The sequence below is a fragment of the Lottia gigantea genome, assembly GCF_000327385.1.
Source record: "Lottia gigantea unplaced genomic scaffold LOTGIsca_24, whole genome shotgun sequence".
Lineage (NCBI taxonomy): Eukaryota > Metazoa > Mollusca > Gastropoda > Lottiidae > Lottia > Lottia gigantea.
In genome coordinates, this window is record NW_008708707.1 from 2647014 (window position 1) to 2669457 (window position 22444).

General features: G+C 35.3%; 1 protein-coding gene across 1 annotated transcript; it reads right to left on the minus strand.

Annotated features, from left to right (window-relative positions):
* Positions 1-324: 324 nt before the first annotated feature.
* Positions 325-20855, minus strand: LOTGIDRAFT_231954 (hypothetical protein). The gene is made up of 6 exons (XM_009055375.1): positions 20552-20855; positions 20370-20473; positions 2807-2883; positions 2107-2224; positions 1509-1734; positions 325-1016 (listed from the first exon to the last, which is right to left on the minus strand). Exons 4-6 carry the CDS (start codon positions 2214-2216, stop codon positions 888-890), a joined length of 465 nt encoding a protein of 154 aa, XP_009053623.1. The 5' UTR covers positions 2217-2224; positions 2807-2883; positions 20370-20473; positions 20552-20855; the 3' UTR covers positions 325-887.
* Positions 20856-22444: the final 1589 nt, after the last annotated feature.

Sequence of the window (22444 nt, forward strand, 5' to 3'; positions counted from 1 at the left end):
TTTTTAACACTACATATATCAAAACTGTACGTATTGGTCAGAATTTAGCAGTTCAGGAACATTTCTGTCACGGTATAGGTTGTAACAAACTTTTTAAAAGAAAAGTAAGCTTTCAGCTTCGTGTCGTTTTGAAACATACACAACATAATCTACGCCAATATTCTCATGTTTGAATCAAGTAAGTTGCTATCATAAATCATAGCGTTTTTGTATGAGCCTACAATATGCGAATAATTATAACACAGTCATGTAGCTTTTGTATTTTGAGTATCCATAATGATAAAACAGGGGTGGACAGGTGTATATCAAGAAGTCTTAAAAAATACCTTTAAATATTTAATCTAAAATCTTTACAAAACATACATATCGTGCAAAGCGGTTGAGGAGCATTGAGATTCTATATTGCAGCGAAGAGAGTTGGGAAATACAAGTCAACATATGTCGTAATGAGGAACATTACTTAAACCTTCTCAAACATCAAGCTTTATCAATGTTTCTCATTTTATATAAACAGGCATCAATGTTCGAGTTGTTCCGGGGTAGTTATTATTAAAATTGTACATGACTCAGGATGAAAGGATGATTTCAATACACTCTTACATTGGCACACACCCGATTTCCGAACAATACTGGAAGCAATTTTGCACTCTGCAAACATAAGCGGTTAAGATGCGGTTAAATTCAACAGCCCTTCGTTCAGTTGTCCGCTTTTATAAAAAGTTCTCTTTGGAACTTTTAGTTTTTACCTGATTAACACAGGACTTCATCATTCCATATGGTTTGATGTACAACAATTCAGAGAGGCAGAGCAAAAGTTTAATACGAATGTCAATTTTCAGTATAATGCAGCACACAAGCAAAAGCAAAGTCAAAATACCCCAACGTTGTTAAGCTTGATCCTTCTCGATTTGGTTATTTAAAACAGTTAAAAATTTATCCCAAGCTGCTTTTATTCCACTGGTTGCTTGATCTCCTAGTTGTTTATCAAGATATCCACCGAACAGGGCACGGAGCTCCTAAAAAGGAAAATCATTGGAAGATTAATATTCAGTCAGTAAATACTTTTGGTCAACGTGTAAAAGTTAGTATAACTGAACTGTGATCTAGGAAACATATTTATATAGAAACTCTATTCCAAAGACCATTTAGTCCAGCAAAACGCCCGTGCACTTCCTGCCTGAGAATATTCAAAACATTCATTTTGGATTGTATTTGTAGGCAAATGACATTTCCAAACATAAACAAATGTAAACCTGTTTTGGTGTGTAAAATATAGTAATTTGTAATTTATAGGCCACAATTATATTGTTGCGTATAGCTGCCAAATATATCACATCTTGCTCGTCTGGTAGTTCAATGTTAAACATTGCAGAGCGTCCATTGCTCTTGGCTAAAATTAAGTGGACTTCCAGTTTTTAACTTTTGAATCCCGACCAGATGTGACCTGAAGAGACACACGTCTTATACAGCTCAAACGTTCCCTATTGTTACCTCAAGTAATTTGTTACCTCAAAATCCTTTTTCCCAATATTCCGGGCTTTGTGGTTCCTGGAGATTTTCTTGATCAAACCTAACATGCAATGGGGGTCTGTTAGATTATCTACTAGAGAATCCATAGCATACATAACTGCCGTGGCATGTGCTCTCATATCAGACATCCCTTGCAGTTCCTCAATACTTTTCCCGTCAAACTCATGGAAATAATGCAAAGATTGTGGATATGAAGAAAATAACCTGGAGTAGAAAAACAAATGAGATGACTTCGACAATATCAATACTTTAAACAACGTTAATCACATTCCAACTTTTAGATTTCATCAATATTAAGAGCAGTTTGCATCTTAATTTAACATATTAAGATTATGTTACCGGCAATGTCGAATTAGTTCGGTCACTAGAACAATCAGGAAAAGATCAATTCCAAGAGGTTTAGCCAAGGACCAGCTGGTAGAAAGGATCCTTGTGAACTGAAGTTGTTATCATTGTAAAATGGCTGTTTCATCTGCTAAAACAACCGATTGTATGCCATTTTTCATTGCTTTAAAGAACAATTTCAGAAAATAAACAGATTCAAGAATCTGACCTCGTTAAAATGAAGACACTTACGTCATGAATAATGCCATCCCATTATCCTTTTTCTTTGAGCTCAGCAACTGCCAAGAATCTCTGATAGTTGATTTCTCAGCATCGGTTAATCCAGTTACATCGCACGTCATTTTGAAGCCTGGAGACAACGAGGATAATTTTATTAGAAATGTACATCTGCGGTAAAGAATATATAGATAGCTTCGTTGACTTGTGGGTCGTTTGCAATGTGTTTTATAAGACTCTTTTAGTTTATTTTTCATGCTACCAGTAGCTGCAAAAACTCTCGATAGTTTCAGGAAAAGTATTACAACCAATGGCTTGAATCTCGAGGAGTTTGGCCCTTTGGAACCCCTGTGAAGTATATCACTGACATAAGTACTCACGGTCCCTCGCGATCAGACTTTGGAAAAACAAATCATATGTGAGTGGAATAAGAACATCAACTGTCATTTTGTAGAAGTATACACTATAAATCATCATTAATACTGCCTCCAATGAACAATGGAAAAAAAACACATGTCCTGTAGCACACCAGCCTCCAGAGCAATGAGACGCTCTGGCATGATTTCAGCCTGAACATGATCCTTACAATGAATTTCTGATCTACATAAGTATGCGATCGAATTCGTATGTAATTTCCAATATCCAAGAATTGTGCAATTTTCTGCATAATATACATCAGTATACGTTGTTTATGATACATTACTTCAAAACTTACCTTCGGTCTATGTGGTAATTATGATGAAAAATTGTCGCAAATCTCGTATAAATATGAACTTTTACACTTAAAAAAACTTCAAAACAATCAAAAGCTAGTTGTAGTCACGTGATATAAGTCTCCAACTGGGTGGGAAAACATCTAAAATAATATTTTTTACAATTGTTCTAGTGTAAGGTTTTGGTCGTTATTTATCGGTTATGCCTACCACAAACCATTTCTCACAAGATTTCTGTCAAAAATCGCTTCATGAATCCGTTGGCACGTAATTCAAACCGCAGTCAATGATCACGTAAACTCACGTAGACAGATTGTACTCAAAAGTTTCAGTTTTGTTACAAAGAGAATACAATAATTTACAAATATGCGTATTGGTGAATGGATGGGCGAGGGGGGTTAATAAACGCATGTTACAGGATGTGGACAAGGACCCTAAACTATTTTTCTACCACTTTGATACAGTCTTCAGTACCACACCGGTTGGTTAAATGGGACACAACATATTGAGCACGACGCTTTTCTGCTTTAGAAACAACGTTGTATGCCAGAGGTTTTTTCAACATAATATTAGGTTTCTAATGCATTTGGATAACACTTGTGTGATATTTTCAAAGCCAATTGAAATTGTCCGGCAAAATATTTTGACAACTTGATTCTTCTCTACACATGCGAAGCTCCGTTTCTGCATGTCATGGGAATGCTTCTACTGTGAATGGTCTGCAAGGCATGGCCATAAGACTCTCACCATACACAAACTGTCATTTTTTTCCACTAAATGAAATTTTTCAGGACAGAAATAGAAATGGCTAGAAGATGAATCGGCTGTTTTCATTTATTATTTTGTAACAAATGGCGACGACAGTCTGAGCTAAAAAAAATCAAATGCAGTTGATGGTTTTAAAGTTAGTTTTACGTGACTGAATTCAGTTGTTTATTAAATTTTGGCCCGTGGTGTCAAAATGTCGATCAACGTTGTGTCAGTCCACACCAGAGACAAAAAAATTATTTTTTTTGCTAATATCTTTAATCCACAAAATTTTGTAAATACATCGCCCTAAGTTGATATCTTTTTGTTTACGACTTTACGCAATCATACGGTAAACAAAAATTATTTAAAAAGAAAATCAAGATATTAGTGATGATTAAGTATGATTCATTATACATGATAAGAAATTAAGGTTACATTATGCAAGATTATTAATAAGAGTGTGGTATACAAAATGAAATGAAGTAGAGACTTCATGTTTGCAATTGGGAAATGCAGAAATGCAATATCATGCGTTATGCATTGGCTTTGCTTGTTTCGGATCCTTTGTAAATGGTCGATGTACAGTTGAAAAGGATGCTGTCTTGGCAAAAGAGCAGATACAATTTAATGCTTATAATTTCTTGGTCATCTGCGGCTATTACAAAATCCGATTATAAATATTTTGGAACAAGGCATCAGCTCAAATCTTAAGAATCTACCAAAAAACGTAGCGCTTTATGGAATTGAGTTTTTATTTCGTAAACATACACCACATTTGATCATTACTTCTAGTCAAATTTGCACAAGATATATTGAGTGAAAATTGAGACCTTGTTCAGAGCGATCATTCATTCTTTGAATTCAATTCGTTAGATCCCTATATCCCATAAGTAATGTGTAAACTTAAAAAGTATAGACTTTTGAATTTGTATTAATAGTTTGATATTTTAAATCGGCTGACTCAAAGAGTGTTAACTACGTCCACTGAATATTGTTATTTTATTTCATAATTTAGAATCATTCAACCTTCAACTATAACAAACTGTATATGACAAGAACAGCATAAGGAAAGTAAACGGAAGTCTCATATTTCCATACAAAAAGCACATACATTCAAGACAAATGACATTCGTCTATTAAAGACTGTCACGGTCTCAATGTCTTCAATATCTTAAATTAATCGCAATTTCAAATGCCTTTGCAAAAAAATTCCGTCTCTGCTACAAAATAACTACTTGTACAATCTTGATGTATCCAAGGACTCCGATCCAAGCGTTTATAATATTATATATGATATAATGTTGGATTATTTAAATCTTTCGTTGACGGCTTTAAATGCTGATATACGATATGCATTCAAAAGATATTTATCACAGGAGATATGATATATCGGTAGGTAGATAGATGACAAGTTAACGTTCGCTTCCAGCGGTTGTTTAATTTGGATAATTCTGTGTTGTTGGTTTGGTAGTTGATAATGAGATAAAAAAAAATATCAGTAACAGATTAATGTTTGTTTATCGGGAAGCCTTGCATTGTTGACTTAACATTGTTGTGTCTTTCCGCATTGGAGTGGACAAACCTTAATATAGCCCACTGTGGAATTTAAGAGAAACCAATAGACGTCGCAAATTAGTTGAAATCTGGAAGCATTGAACATGAAGGGAAGAGCATTCCACGGGAATACTTCATTCTGTCGTAAGCCAGATTGTCCTTCTAGCTTGATAAATCGTTCGTTACTTAAAATGACGAGATAAAATACATTCTCGTATCTATTGTTGTTATAATTAGCTGTTGATTTCGTGTATATCGGTATTTACACCTTACGATATACTATATAAATATTATAATACATGATCTACATACTCACGATGTTTCATAAATCGAAACGGAACTTTGACACAGAGGAAGTAATGTGGAAAGGGAACCAACCTTGTACGAAAAGCTAAGATTGACTGTAAATACACCTAAAATCAATGTACATTCTTTCAAATTGAAATAATACGGAAAGTTATTACTGAAGGGAGATAACTATATAGTGTGTAATTAAAATATTTCCCTCCTCTACGAATTGTCCCTTCGTAATACGGTAAATGATCTTTTTTGTGATTAGAACGGAAACAGTTTAAGCGTGTTCCAAGAACACACTGGCAAAGCATTGGTCCAAAAAGTTGCTTACATCGAGATAGATGGTTGTTCAAATATGATGAAGGAGGTGCAATGCAAAACAACTTATAAATTGATGGAAAAATAATGCCCATCATCATCCACGTCAAAATCTTATAGTACTTTGTTAGCCTATCCTTTTTCAATTTTCCACTGCCGAGCAATCATCAGGGTTTCGGTTTCCCTCAAATCTGCATCACTGCCAACTATTTAGAAGAAGTGGCGTATTAAAAATTAAGTCGCAGATTGGCAATTGGTGTTCCAGTAAGTCGGAATAAAGTATCGATATACTGGTCCATTTAAATATTTCACTATTCCATCTAGAGATCTGTTATTAGACTTTTAGAAATAGCAATTATTTGAGCAATATAATTCTAGGGGGAAATACTTCGGAGTCGAGTGAAAGAATACACCAAATTTTACTGATGAATGAGACAAAACATATTACCCCATGAAACGCGGCCCACAAGACGCAACTGAACATGTTTTCAATGCTACATTCAATCTCATGCAATAAATTCTGTTATACCCTAAAATTATTTAATCTAAGCAAAATCCCATTCACATACGCCCAATACGCACTAAATTGTATGTTATTCCCTGAGATTGGTGGTCCAAAGTAAAATCACATTCACATACGCCCAATACGCACTAAAGTATTATGTATGTTATGCTCCGAAATTGGTGACCCAAAGTAAAATCAAAAAAACATACGCCCAAATATGACACAGGTTTTAATTAACCTATAATACGTCATTTAGTCTATACCAAGACATGATCACTCAATTTATCAATCGACACCTCAGAAAGTTTTGACAAGTTTCGTCATTAACCATCATTTTATGACATTTATAGTAATATTAATATTCATGTTTTCACCTGAATTTATTCAACAAGAAAGCCTCACGTCACGAACTACCATCTGTATCTTTGTGACAATTTCCTACAAACTTTCTGAACTGTGCCTTTGGGATTTTTTTTTTAAATTCATCCATTAACAATGGAACTATACTTGACGTATTTGTTCATTTTATTGAAAATTGTAGGTATGTATGTCGTTTTTTTTTTAAACATCACCAAGGCTGTCAAATACTGAGACCGGTTAATATAAAAAAACAGCTGTTTATTGGCATATTCGTTGATATTCAGAAAGTTACATTATTCTAGACTTCATTATTTCATTTATATTTTTGGGACCATCTTGGATAGGATATTCAAAATTACATTTTTGGTGTTGTCTTATTCTCTTTATATTATGTCAGCACAAATCATTTAACCAATCACTTCTGAGATTTTCATGAAATGTACACTATCTCCTTTAATCGAATTAAAAGAATATCCAACTATAGCAACTAATGATCTCAATTCACCTTCTTGTAAAGGTACTCGAGAGATTGTTGTTTAAAAGGTGATACATTTAAGTTTATTACACGGTTTAAACACAAATACCCGAGTAAGACCCGACTACATCTTGAAAAATAGGCAGTTGTACTTATAAACGTCAAGCCACTTCAAATGATAACTGTTTCATTGCTCAAGCGTCTGACAGTTATCATTATCCAACGATCTCAAAATAACCGTGTTTTGAAAGATTTGTCTTCATCCCATATTATAAAATGTTATATTCAGATGCAGACTTTATTTATAAGGTATTTCATAAGACGTTTCTTAAAAGAATGATACAAATCACCAAGTCAACATTTTCGTGAATAGATCGATTTGCCCGTGTTTTACATCCACGTATATGAAACAGATCTATCAAATTTGGGTGGAATCGAACAGTAGTATTATAACAATCCGTACAAAAAGAAGAAAAAAAAATCCATTTTCCAAAAGTCCAAAGTATATGACAATTTTTTGAATAAATTGGCTGTATTCGAACCTGTAAGTCTTAAAATAAAAAAAAAACTAAATTGAAACTAAATTATTGAGTATTTTTTTCTGTATACAATCTTTATCTATCATTTCTTTAAGCATGTCTTGGGGGGTCTATACAAATGGACCAGATAAGGATCGGAAATGAACCACATTTTGAAACTCGAAGACTTACGGCACTATATTTGTGTTTCAATCCCAAACAAAAATAACTGGAGCAACAAACTGAATCTTTTATGGCTTGACATTAAAAATTTGATTGATGTGTGAATCAAATTATGGAAAACGTGAAAAAAAAATCCTACACAAAAAATAAATGATGTAAGTAATGTAGTCTTGTCATCGATATATCATTGTTTATGTAGGACAATATACACCCAGTTTTACAGATTCTTCCTGATATTTAATAGATACTGTTTGTTGTTTTTACATCCATTGGGCGAGGTGAAAAGATGTTTATATTCCAATCCCTCCCTCACTCACTCAACTTCCTTAGTTTGTTTCTTACGTGATGGATCCATATATTATTAGCATTAGCATACAACAGTGTAAAAGAATTATGTTACTTAATCAATCTAATTTATCAATCGATTCCTCGTAATAAAGAAAACGGTTCATTATAAAGCAATGTCCATCAAAATCTTTGATACAGCAATTGACGATGATTCTAGTTAATATTGCACTATACTGTATTGTGGACCGACTGGTTAGTCATCATGAATTCCTTCTGTAGGCTCCACACAGATAATGCTGTTTTAGACATAATTTTGGTATGAGGTTGTGAAACCATTGAATGCATATTGTGGAATTTAAGTTTATTACCTAAAGAATTAACGTTCATCAAAAGTCTTGATATCGCTTCAGGGTTAAACGGACAGCTGACGGGGCCTATAAGACGAAACCCCGGTCCACAACAACAACAGAGCGCTGCAGCTGCTAATTTCGCTGTTAATACTTTGAACCAGCAAAACAGACAAAAAGGTGGTGCAAGATGGTACACATTAACAATGATACAAAACTCAAACACACAGGTAGTGACCTCTTCTCGTGTTTCACCTTCTGAATGATTAGTAGCTATGTCGACGTTGAACGACTTTCGGAAGCAGCAGTATTGGCATCAGACAATTTCTAAACTTGAACCTGTGACACCTTATCACCCGGCAGACCACAATCTAACTCCCTTCCGAATGAGCTATGTCACCGCCACTTATGGCACATATGATAATATGACATGTATCAATAGCCTACCTTTAGAAAAAATTGTGTGCTTGTGAAAAATTAAAATCGTTAAAACCTTTTCTTTACAGTCAATGAATGGTTTGGTCCATACATTAGATATGATTTTAACAGAATCAATGTGCCCCAATGCCATAAATTACCAAGGGGCTACACAGACACAATGTCCACCTTATAATGGTGGAGCGGTAAGTCATTGAAGTTGCTTTATGTTAATTGCGCCTTTGCTCTTAAAACACTGGTTTCGTGATATTGAAGTAAACAGTCACAATCGTATCGTTTTGACCGGCACCGTATCCACCAACCATGACTTTCTAAAGCCTCATGCAACGTTTCAACTTGTTTAATGTCTTGTGTTCAAAGGCAACAAACCAAAAGAGACGTACAAATCAAAGATCAGATTTTCATGGAAAGTTTGAACTTTGTCGACATTTATTGCAGGTCGTTTGCCTTCACACACCAGTTTCTTTGAATCTGCTCAGAAGCTTGGTGTAATTTTTTTTTTTTTATTTGAGCTGATACTGATTTTCTAAGTAATTCGTATCTGTTATATATTATTCTATTGTACTAAATCTCCAGTATTCAGACATAAACGTAGACTTTTAAAAGAAATTGTTTTAAATGGAAAATCTTGTAACTGACATTTATTGTAATTTAACAGGTTATGAGATGTTCAGTGACAGTCTGGCAACAACCTATGTCTCTCAACTTCCGGTTGCAGAATTCAAACTGTTCCCCTGCCAATGCTGTATCAAACCAGATAGGTACTGCTCAGACTGGTGAGTTAAAAAAAAAACATTCGATCCAGACAAAATCTTGAAATCTTTACGTTTCTTCATAAATAAGAAGACTAGATTTAAGCCAACTCATCCATCTCCGGGAAAAATATATAGATGATATACTGATAATCCAAAACAGCTCTACAGCTCTCAAAGATTTTGGTTTAGTATCTCTCTTGGCATACCATCATATACTACAAGAGTAACCGTACCATCTCTGTGTTGATAGGGACTAAGATGCCCAAACCCGCCTATAAATAGTATTATAGGATTGAATTGAACAGAGTTTCAGTTGAGAAGAAGGAAACTGATGGGATCATAGCCACTTTGTTTTTCTCTTTGACCAGGGAATACAGTTAATAATCAGCAAGTTTCACCTTCTGGGTCTACTAATCCTTCACAAGGATTGCGAGATGCTGCGAACTTTGCTACCAACCAGTTGAATTCTCAGAACAGACAGCAAGCTCGTACGAGAAAGTGGTACACGCTTATGGATGTAAGAAATCCCGGACAGCAGGTACGTAGACGCATAAGACGTAGTCGTTTAATTGTTGGGATTTTCGTATTCATTTCGTTTGACTTTGATGTAGGCCATCCTTGTGGTAATATATCGTACTCTGTTAGTTTTCTTAAGATCAAAAGCAAGCATTTATTCACAACGTAAAGGTTAACGTCGTCATTTTAGCCTACTCTCGCAGCAAGAGAAAATGGAACTAAAATAACAATATTTTTCTTCATAGGGTTTCGTTTATTGTTGTATATCGTATATGTGACATAATTCGTAATTCTTCCTTGTAGACAAGTAATAACATGGTTTACAATATGGATATATTGTTATCAGAATCAAACTGTCCTAATGCCATTGCATATATCAATGCTTCACCATCAAGATGTCCTCCTGCACCAGGCAGTGACGTAAGTCAACAAAAATACATTCTTTTCCCAGACTATACTTCGTGATTAGATTCAAAATATGTCATCAGCAAATATTCAATAAAATGGATTTTTGTTAAAATGAATACTATCAATATCTAGTTCCTCAAACTTTGTTGTAAATCACATTAAAATCACAATTGCCTTTGTCATTATTTCAGTCGCAACTATGTTCCGTTGTAGTAACATATACTCCTACAAGAGTGGGTTATCGTTTAACAAAGTATAACTGTCAAAAATATCAGCAGCAACAACAAAACACACAAGGTATTACACACTGTTTTATCATCTTTGGTGGCAGTTTTAAAATACCAGTACCTTTTGCTCAGTAACAATTATGAAATGCCAAATGAACGTCCACTTAACTGCTGTGGTCCGCGTGGTCGCCTTCTACGAACTGGGACAATTTTATGTCAATAGCTTTACACCCTTGTATTTATTTCAACCGATAAAATTTATTTTCAGGGTCTGTTGGAACTGTATCACAAGGTCGTGCAACGCAAGGTAGGATTGCTACTAAGCATATAAATGACCGGAAAGTAAACGACATTTTACTTTTCCGAGGTATCAAATCCAACTGTTGAGATCAGAGGACGAAATCTACCAATCAGCCATTAAGATATTATGAAAAACTAGTTAAATGCATTCATCAACAATACAGAAAATATGAAGCTTTCTATTACGGAAGCGTGGATAAGATGGTCAATGCAGTAACACCAAAAATCCCCTTATTTCGTTTTTGTTATTTGCACTGATTCAGCCTTCTTTTTTTGTTTAAGCATCTACCCTGATTTCACCACCGAGTTTCACAACTTCTGGACATTTGAGCACAATTACTAATCCACCAAATACGGGATCACCAAATACAATTACTGTCAGTGTACCAAATCTGAGAGCTAACATTGGCACAAACCCTCAACAAATTACACCAAATCAAGCTTTTACACAGGCTGGTCAACAAAATCTAAGACCATCTATTGGGGCTTCTCAGAACCTTTTCCAAGCTCAACAACCTATCGGCACAGCTCCAACAAGTACTGGTACACAAGTTGGTGCAACTACAAACGTACAAGTAAACACCGGGTTTCCTGGGTCAACCATGGGATTTAATCCAGGCACAACAAATGCTGCTGGTAGTATAAACCTTACTGGTTTAGGACCACGATTGCCACAAACAAATCGGTTACAGAACCCCATTTCGGGGGTAAACATTGGACCAACAAATCCAGGAAGTAGTATCAACCTACGTGGAATGGGATCTATGTTGCCTCAAACAAACCTTCCCCAGAATGTAAATTCGAGAGTTGGTGGTTCAGTTCAAACAGGACGAAGCCAAATTGCAGTACCGGGGCAAATAAATTTACCTGGCCAAATGCAAACTATATCATTGACAGGAACACAGACGCAATTTACACCTAGAAGTCAACCAACCAATAATGCTGGTATAACAACTGCTGCTGGGATACCTTTCCAAGCTGCTGGGATACCTTTCCAACAACCTCAAATAAACCCCCAGAATCCAAATTTTAGAGCAAGTAATTCAGGTCAAATGGGACAGGGCCAAATAGCAGGACAAGGACAAATTGGTGTGCCTGGCCAAAGACTGGGTGGACCACAAACACAGTTCATACCAAGAGGTCAACCAACCAATAACGGTCCAACGGTTGCTGCTGGTGTAAATCTCCAACAAACCGGCCAAATAGATTCTCAAGTAACGGCTGCTGCTAATTTTGCAACGAACGCCTACAATGCTAAGAGCAGACAGCAATTCTCAACTGAAGATAAGTGGTACACCTTAATCGACATCAGTAACGTCCAAAGACAGGTTGGTTCTAGTTTTTACAGACAATTACACACAATTTTAATAAAATGTATCTGGCCTCTAATAAATCCCACAAAATTTAAACTTTATATATATCAACAAACAAAATTTTAAGTGCCGAATTCGAACTAATTGGGCTTTTTCCTAAATTCTGCTTTAATATCCTTTTTGTACCTTAATTTAGGGTAACGGAGGTTCTAATATTAACATGGATATCAATTTACAACAGTCATCTTGTTTTAATACTGCTGCTAGTACTGGAGCTACAGTTAATCATTGTCCACCAATACCAGGAGGAAAAGTAAGATGTTCATTAGGTTTTTAAGTCAGTTTGGTAAATTTTATGGATATTTTTTTTCTAAATCTTCCTTTCCAATGTATTTTTTTTCCATGGAGGTTTTGGACTTGAATTTAGTGTATAAATGCACATTGCTTTGTGCACGAGTACATAGCCTACAAGGAAGGTCTGATATCCATTAGGAACAAGAAAACACGTTTTGACATGTACTACAAGTATATTTTCTTTTGTATAGACAGAATGTAATATCAACTCTAGTTTTAATCCCATGTACGGTCCTCTGAGGCTTCATTGTTTTATTTCAGGTCAGCTTATGCAGTGTATCAGTAGTGTATGATTCCACAGAACAAGGGTTTAGTTTGTTAAGTTCTACATGCCGTGATCCAAGACCTCAACAAATGCGTACGGGTACGTAAATGCAGGCCAAAAACATAACTCAATATCAAGCCTTAAATCATCAATGGTCAGACTCAATTGAGGCAATATTTCCAACATTTCGATTGATGGACAGGGTTCAGTTTAAGCGGTATCTCATCACAATTTGAGTCAATATCTCTAATGATAAGCCCAAATATAAATTGATCCCGACGATATGCGAATCAAATCAAATTGCATTATTTCATGAGAATCTGTGACAGAACTAGTAATATTGGGCAAAGGCAGACGGTCTCATAAATCATGAGGAACTATGGAGAATATCTCATAGATCCTTTGACTCGAAGCATTTCCCACCTGCTCTTCTTTTTCTCTTCCTCACCATTACCCTCTCTTTTTCTCTACCGACCAATATTCTATTCTCCAACATTCTGTTCCTACCTCTATACTACCTCATGTTTCACCCTTCTTGGCAACTTTTCTTTTCCCCTTGGTTACTTCTTCCTCTGTCCTTTCTTAAACTCTAACTTCCCTTTTTTATCTTGATGTTCAAGTTCTGCTTGATCTTCCCGTACTTCTTCTTTCCATGGTTTTGCTACTCCCTCAGTGTTTTCTTCCATCCTCTACCTTTTACTCTTCCTTCACTTCTTTATTTTTCCCTCAAAATATTATCTTTCCCTGGCCAATTATCGAAAATCCCGATTATCAAAAAATCTGTGATATAAATCATGAGAATTTTGACCTTATCTAGTAATATTAGACAATGCTCGGTGGTCTCTATAAGCCATTATTATATTATTTTAAGACGCCATTGGAGTCTACAACTGAAACATTTTGAATTGCTGAAATATATCGACGAATAGGTTCAATGGATACAAAATACTACGCATAGGGATTATTTATTCAACCAGATTTCACCTGAACTATGTTACAGGATCAGTACAGTCATCTGTATCGTCATCTACCGCCTCACAACAAAATTCTGCAACAACTCAAACCAGTGGAGCTTCGGGAACCACGTCTACGTCGTCAAGTGATATAACCAATTCACAAAAAAATGCAAAAATTAGAAGAGCGGCTACTACTGCCACAAACGAGATAAATGTCCAATCCAGACAAAATAATGCCAATGATAATAAATGGTACACGCTGGTAGAAATTCAAGACCCACAAATACAGGTTAATTATATATATTGACCTTTCCCTGCTTCTAATGATGTCTCCTGAAACATTCTGTACAGATCTCTGGATATTGCCTGGCCGTGTACTTGACCTTAGTCCTAGAAGGTTGCCGGTACAAATTACACCGGAGATTGATAACCCATGTACTAGAATCAAGTTGTCTTGCTGTGAATGCTTTCGTAGACGGTTAAGTGATATTAAGGTCAGGTACTTTTTGGTAAAAATACCACGTGGATGCGTTCTAAAACGCTAAAATTTTATGGACTTTCCTTCAGCCAGCAACTATATATGTAAATCAAAGGATAATTTTTTTTTTTGCTTTTTAGAATGTTGGTGGATCCATAATTGACATGAACCTAGTTTTATCTCAATCGAATTGTTTAAATGTAGCTGCTAATGTCGGTGCTTCAAGCTCGAGATGTCCAGCCAGCACAGGTGGTCTGGTTAGTAATATATGTCTTAATTTAGGCATTCACTCTATACAATGCTTGATTGACAATGAACCAAAACGTCTCCAAGGACATTACTACATGTACATTGGTTTAATATAATCAACAAGACCATTCAAGGGCGTATGTCCTTGAAGGAATAGGAGTTTTCTCTGTGCCCAGTACAAAAGAAAGCATCTCACAATGACTTTTCATTTCAAATTACATATCAGAATTACTTTATTTTTTCAGAAAAAGGTGTGTTCAGTTAAAATGTGGCATGAATCGTTCAATGTAGAAGATAAATTATTAAGTTTTACATGTCAACAATCACAAACATCAGGTAAGACCAAGATGTTTTTACATTCGTAATATTGGTGATCGTCCAGAACGTAGCGTTTCTTCAAACATTTGTTGACAAACACATTTAAAAATTTTATAACGCTGCTTACTTCACACTTGGTAATTTTCAAAATCACCTTCTAAAATATTTTTTCTGGAAACAATTTGTAAGCAATTGTTACTGCTCTCCAATCCATTTATGTATTTGTTATATGACACGTTTTACTCAAATCACGCTCAACAAAAGGAATTATCGGCGGGATAAATTTACGTATTATAAGAGTAATAGAGTAATTTTGACAAAGTTTCACAACAAAGTTTCACATGTATACGTAGTTGTCTTTACCTTTCACTCTATTACAGTGGTACAGGGTCCAACAGTCCAGCAACAAACACAACAACAATCAATGTCTATATCTGGTTTACAACCAGCTCAAACTGCTTCAAGTATCATAACAGGGGCAGTTTTAAGTAATCCTGTCAAATCTTCGGCTTCTCAAGTTGCAGCCGCCAATATCGTTTCTTCTGGAAGTTCTACTGGTGGTCAGTTAAGATCAGGCTTCTCTCCTGCTTCTCTCACTGGTGCAGGGACATCATCAGGTGTAGCAACAGGTGCATCTGCTCCTAGTGCTGCATTAACACAAGCAGGAGTTAATACCAATACCGGGATTCCACCAAACGGTATGGCTAATATGGGATCAACAGCGCAAACATCCAATAACTTAAATCAAGGCTCACTGCCGAACACCAATTCAGCAACTGCACAACTCGGGCTGAATTCACGAGTGAACGCCCAATCTGCATCAATGGGAGCAGTTTCAGGTAGTACTAATGGAGCAAGTGCTGGTTCGTCTCAAGGCTCTCCCAGAGTTATCGATGTTGCCAATTTCGCCGCCAATGAAATTAATACCAGAAGTAAATCAATTGAACAGAGCTGGTTTACGCTTGTTGATATATCTAATGCAACCAGACAAGAACTTGTAAGTTGGACACAAAACTATTTAAATGCGGGGTGATTACAACGTTCAGAAAGGCATTTTTGTAATCTTTATTTATTCCTACAATCGATAGTTGCACTCGTACAGTTTTGTTATCAGTTTAGGTCATTCTTAATATCCCAAATACAGATGAAAGCTGTTTGCGCAGGTAGTGCTTACCTGAAATTCTGGTTGCAAAAATGTTTAATTCAATACAATTTTGAATTGCTACTTTCATTTTAACTTACATTTAATATCACTGGTCAAAGTGCGTTAAAGGTCACATACACCCATAAAACAATTCAGAATCTTTTTTTAATGATTACCTAGGACGTGTTCAATCACGTTTTATTGATTATAGATTTCTGGAGGTTGGGTGTACAAAATGGAGATTATCATGGATGAGTCAACATGCCAAAATATTGAAAGTAGTTTTGACGCAAGTAACTTACAATGTCCGGAGATAAACGGTGGAAGGGTAAGTTTTAATGTATTTAAAGTTGCAGACCGAGCACGAGATTGAAATTTATTATGACATGGTGATGTGAAATGATCTGCTAGCGAGTCCTAGAATTAATTTCCGCCTGCCCGGAAAAACAGCCAATTGTACCAAAGGGGGGACAATAAACCAAGAGTTGCTTAGCGGTGTGATAATAAGAATCCCTCAACTGTCGGATATTAAAAAGTTTAAGGTGGCGTTCGCTACCTATTTAAACTTGACCATTATTATAAATTCAATCGGGTACACGATCAAGTCCGTTATGATGAAGAAGCTCGGTAAGTACTAAATCGAAGATATCCATTGTATTTATTCAGGTACGAATTTGCAGAATAGAGGTATTGGACCAACCAAATATACCTGGACTACAACTAGACAAGTTAGACTGTATGTTAAATTCACGAACACAGCCAGGTATGGTCATTTTATTGTTTTGAATCAGGTTCAAAAAAGGATTAGTCCTATCATTAGAAAGACACTATATCTATCAGTAGATCGTTGGGAAAACAGCTTTCATAACTGCTTCTTGATTGATACGACTCGCCAAAGCAGCTTTGTATTTATCATGTGCCCAACCTTATTAAAGAAGTGTGTTATATTCCATAATATTGTCTGGTGTTTTGTTATATGTGCTCCTCACTTCTATATGTCGTTCAAATCTTGTATTGTTTTGTTAACTGAACGTAGTATTTAGGATGGCTTTAAATCAAAAGCTCCAATTGTTTAAATTCATACTCAAATTCATCATAGGACCAAATAATATTCCACCAAATACACCACTACAGCAACAAGTACCACCCGCTACCAATACTGGTGTACCTCAAGTCACCCCAGACACGCCAGAAATCATGGATGCTGCAAGATTCGCAGCCCAAGATATTAATATGCAAATAAGACAAGAGCCCAACATTATCGATCCTAAATGGTATACGTTAACAAATGTTAGAAATGCACAACAAGCGGTAATTGTATTCCATTACAAATCTTTTAAGTTTACAGTTTTCTGTATATAGGTCTGACGAACCTCAAAATCTTTTCCAAAACTTGGCTTATCCAATTAAACGGCAAAGAAAAACAGGCGTGAACACCAGTTTCATTTAATAAGCAAAACAACTACAAAATCCCAGTAGTCGTAAAATCGAGATCTGTATCATATGAGGGTGGGAAAATGGGATTTAAATCTTTCTTGCTACTTACAGTATAAATAAAGTCTTGTAAATATACTCTCAGAAAGCAATAATTAGTAGTTTGCATGACGATGGGTTAGTAACAATGAACTTACTTAAAGGCGGATCAATTTGAATTTCGCTCATGACACAATCATTAGTTCAGAACGAAGCAGAAATATCGAGACTTACTTTCAAAAAGTTTATCAAAATGAATATGTTGATTGTTTCAGTTCCTTGGTGGAATGGTATATTCTATGGAAATTGATTTAGTAGAATCAACTTGTCAAAATATAGATCAATATATCAATGCTAATACAACCCAGTGTCCACCACAAAACAAAGCTACGGTGAGTGTACGTCTATCTTGAAAGCATTATAGAAGATCCGCGTGGACATACATTTTCAGGGATAACACAATGTTCGAAAATACAAGCGATGTCTGTCCAATGATCTAGAACAGAATCATCAGTATAAGATCTTTATTCTTCGTGAGAATTTCGGCGCAACGATGTTTGATTGTTTTATCTGTTTATTTCAGACTAAGACATGTTATATAGAAGTGGAACGTGTACCCTTGTTGTTATCATACAAACTGAAAACTCAGCATTGTTCAACACACGCATTTTCTACAAGTAAGTTGTTTGCATCTTAAGGCTAATCTAATAGTAGTATTGATCTAGCTTAATTGACTTTACCTTATAAGAGCAAGTGATCTCGGCTCCTTTTCAGTATATCTGTTGATGTGTAGCACATTTCAGTTCAGACCCTCCACTCTCAGATACAAAGACAATATCCATTTAGGAATTAGATCCTTGATGAAGTATCAGCTGTATCGACTTCATCTTCAACATGTGAACTAGAAATCCTCTCTTAGCCCCAAAAATATTTAAATTTGTATGCTTCCCACAACACTTCACATCAACACTTTAAACCATTGTTTGTAAATTGAGTCTTGTATGAAAAGACCAATATTCATTGTATGTGTTAATAGATACATCATTATTTACCAAACCAGCATCACAAGCTATTGCCAATCAGACTCAAGACATGAAAGCTGCTGCTGGTTTTGCTGTTAATAAAATCAATGAACAAAACAGGAAACCAAATTCATATAGATACGTTTTGGTGAATATCCATAATCCAAGGCAAAAGGTTTGTTTTTGTAGTTTATTAGACACTCTGGAATTTACCCGATACAAAATCAAAAACATCGAAACTACGGAAATCTTACACTACCATGACAACTCGCAGGTACTTGAACGATGTACTAAAACTTCAAGAATACCAACTCACACAGAATAAAAGCGATCTAGCACACAAATCCCATTAGACTGCTATTTAATACGGGTAAAACTAACCTGTCTCAAGACGGTCTAAACCCAGCTCACGTTCCCTGTTGGTGGGTGAACAATCCAACGCTTGGCGAATTCTGCTTCTGCTTCGCAATGATAGGAAGAGCCGACATCGAAGAATCAAAAAGCAACGTCCCATTCATAGTTAAACCAAAATAAAATATTACAAAATAAAATTCAATTAATAGAGCTGTCTTTAATGTCCAGTGCTCTTGGAAGACCTAACAAAAGAAAATAGGTCTTAGTAATCATCAACTGTATAATACCCTGTCTTGTAGAGTTTCAGTGGTTGGGAATATAGAATGAATCTGATGCTGCAGGAGTCAACTTGTCCCAACACTCCAGCTTATAATGATGCTACTGATCAACAATGTCCTCCACAAATAGGTGGTCCTGTAAGTATTCCTTCTCATGGATAGTGGTTGAAAGGTAACTAGTCACTATTTAACAGAAGTCACTGACACTGAGTTTAAGCAGTGTTCACTTATGTTAAGGATTGTGAGTGAAATTAGTGGACTCTGTTGAACAGGGGTCATGATTTCCCACTGCAGAACCGACAATTTCAAAAGCTTTCGTTACTGGGTGTTGGGGGAGTGAAAGGTTTAATTCTCCCAAATGTACAGGCCAGGGTGGAATAAGAACTTCATTAAGAAATTGAAGGAAAATGGTCGGCTGGATACTTTTCATTTTTTTACATCTATTCTGCAATTTGTGAGAGGTTAGTTTCTTATGTACTAATTTGCTTAGAACACAAGTTGTCGTTTTCAGTTTTTGTATTAAAATACTTGAATACTTGAGTTCATTTTAACCCCTTTTTTTCCTTTCAGCTTCGAATATGTGAAGTTAAAGTTTTACACCAACCATGGACGTTTGGTTACAGATTAGAAAATGCTCATTGTTTGAATCAATAGTTTCGTTCTCCAATATTCTTATAACAAAAACTAACTGTATAAATGACATAATCCTAGTTGTTTTTATAAAATAATAATATACTATTTATTAGACGAGTTTCATGGTGTTATTTGTAGTCCTCACATCACATATGAGGAAAATGACCCACATAAAAGAGACCAATTTAATTGAAGATGTTGGACCGCAAGCACCATTGTCGTTTTAGTCCTCATTAACCTCTCTCATCGATAAAGAACACATTGTCAAGACCATTTCAGGGCAATTGGGCAGCTCAATAGCAATTTTGTTTAATAACCACGAAAGAAAAAAAATGGGGTGCCCCCAAATTATCTTTCGATATCATGCGATAATATTTTTGATGACAGCATGAAGCGGAATATGTAGACCAGGTTATCAAGGATATACTATGGTACATGTATACTGAAAGGGAAATTTGGAGATGAATGGAAAATTTTAAGATATCAACTCACCTTTGTATTTTATGTGACTTCATGCATCGTTATCTTTGTTGAACGTTATCTGATGGTGGTGTCATCTTGACGTGGTCATTCACAGACAGATTACGCAACTTTTCCTGAAATGATCAACATAAATTCAAATTTAATTTCCCGTTTTACCACAAAAAATAACTTAAGAAGTACAAAATACTGACCTATAGTGAATATTCCATTTTGTATATACCGGTCGAATGACGAAAATAAATCGTTATTTATCAACAGGGCATAGAGAGTGCAATTTTGAATATCTGTAAGAAAATGTAGAATCTATTGAAGGATGATTTGTTCAATGTTGAAATCACTTTTTAACACACTAAATGTACGTCTTCCCCGAAATTATAATTATGTCTCGCTTGGATGCATTTTTAAAATCTATCTTGTGGGATGAAAACCCGATTCTCCTTCAAAATTCTCATATTAACTTAATGAAATAACACGGAGTCTTGTCGGCCAAAAAGGCTATCAGGTACTTTGTTCAGATATTGGGGAATTTTCGGAACAGGTGATCAATTTAATTGGTTACAGGCGTGGCCTTGATTAACACGTTTTCTATATTATCTTATCATTTTGTTGATTAGTCAAGGATTTTACATATTATTTTATGATATCCGCAAGTGAACATTGAGTAACCCATGTACACGTTAAGGACACGGTGGTGATAGGAGGGGATTGTTGGTCTGATTTTATGGATTAAGTAATAATATTACATAATACAATCTAACACCATGTAATGTGTAAACGTGTTAGATTTTATAATTTGACATGGACTGCGTTATACAATAAAACAATGGGTATAATGTGTTAAGAACTTGTCCCTCACATTTTGATGGGGTTTTTTTATAAACAATATTTCTTTATTGTGGATTTAGTAGTAAAATGTACAATATATATATATATATATGCGATACTTAAAAAAAGCATAATGGTTATTTATGTTTATACCGACCTTGAATATTTTAACGATCATGAGGCATATCGACCTAATGAAATACATACACAAATAATATTCTTTGATCACCTCAAATTCTTAAGTAAATGATACGCGGTTTTGGTTCTCATTCTCCTGTTGTGAGAAAACTTCGAGAACCACAATACCAAATACGTCACAGAAGGATTCTTGTAAGAAATTGATATTACAAATCAAAAGAAGACACTGACAGAGGTTATGGTTATTTTGAAACCAAAGAGAAATAACCTTTGACGGATATTCAAAAAGCTTCAGGTATGCGTACTGCTAAAAACAAGAACATATTGTATATTTTTTGATTCAAAAATCACTATGCAATCCGAATTGCACCATGTCCATTAACGTAGGCTAGGTCTACAGGTCAAACGCATGGACAGAGATGTAATAAAATACACGAAAAGGTGTCGTCCACCATTTGATGTTAGAAAGTTGGAACAAAAAATAAATCAGGTCCACCAGAGCTATACCAAAAACTACCAAACGGAAGACTGACTCCCTCGCTCTACCTACAACCAATCGATTTGGGAATTCTGAGCTGGCGTCAAAATCCAGGATAATTTGGACGAGAAGAATATTGATGGAATAAAATGAAATCAGCATAACTGTTTGTAACTTGGATGACTGCTTGTATCAAATGGCTTTCGTTTTTAGTGGAGCAATTTGAAGAACATTATCATAAAAAATTACATCCTCTGATGTTGGATTGTTTGTTGGGAATTTAACACACTCATGTCGTATAATTTGTAACAAAAATTTCAATACAAACACGAAAATACTTCTTGATAGTGGTTAACATATACAAGGAACATTGAATGTATAGTATTATGTTATTGGCTGAAAGAAATAGGACGCTATTCTGTAAATAACTGGTATCAAAGGGTTTCTAACAATGCTGATATTTCTAAACATTAAGGGAAATAACCGATCTTAACAAATCGACACAAGAGGATATTGGCACATTATACAAGAAATCAGGCTGATAAAAATAGTTTTTGTATTGGCCTTATTTATTGGTTATCCTTACATAAAACTATGTCAACGTAGATGGCGTTAGTTCAATGCCGGATGATTTCATTGGTTC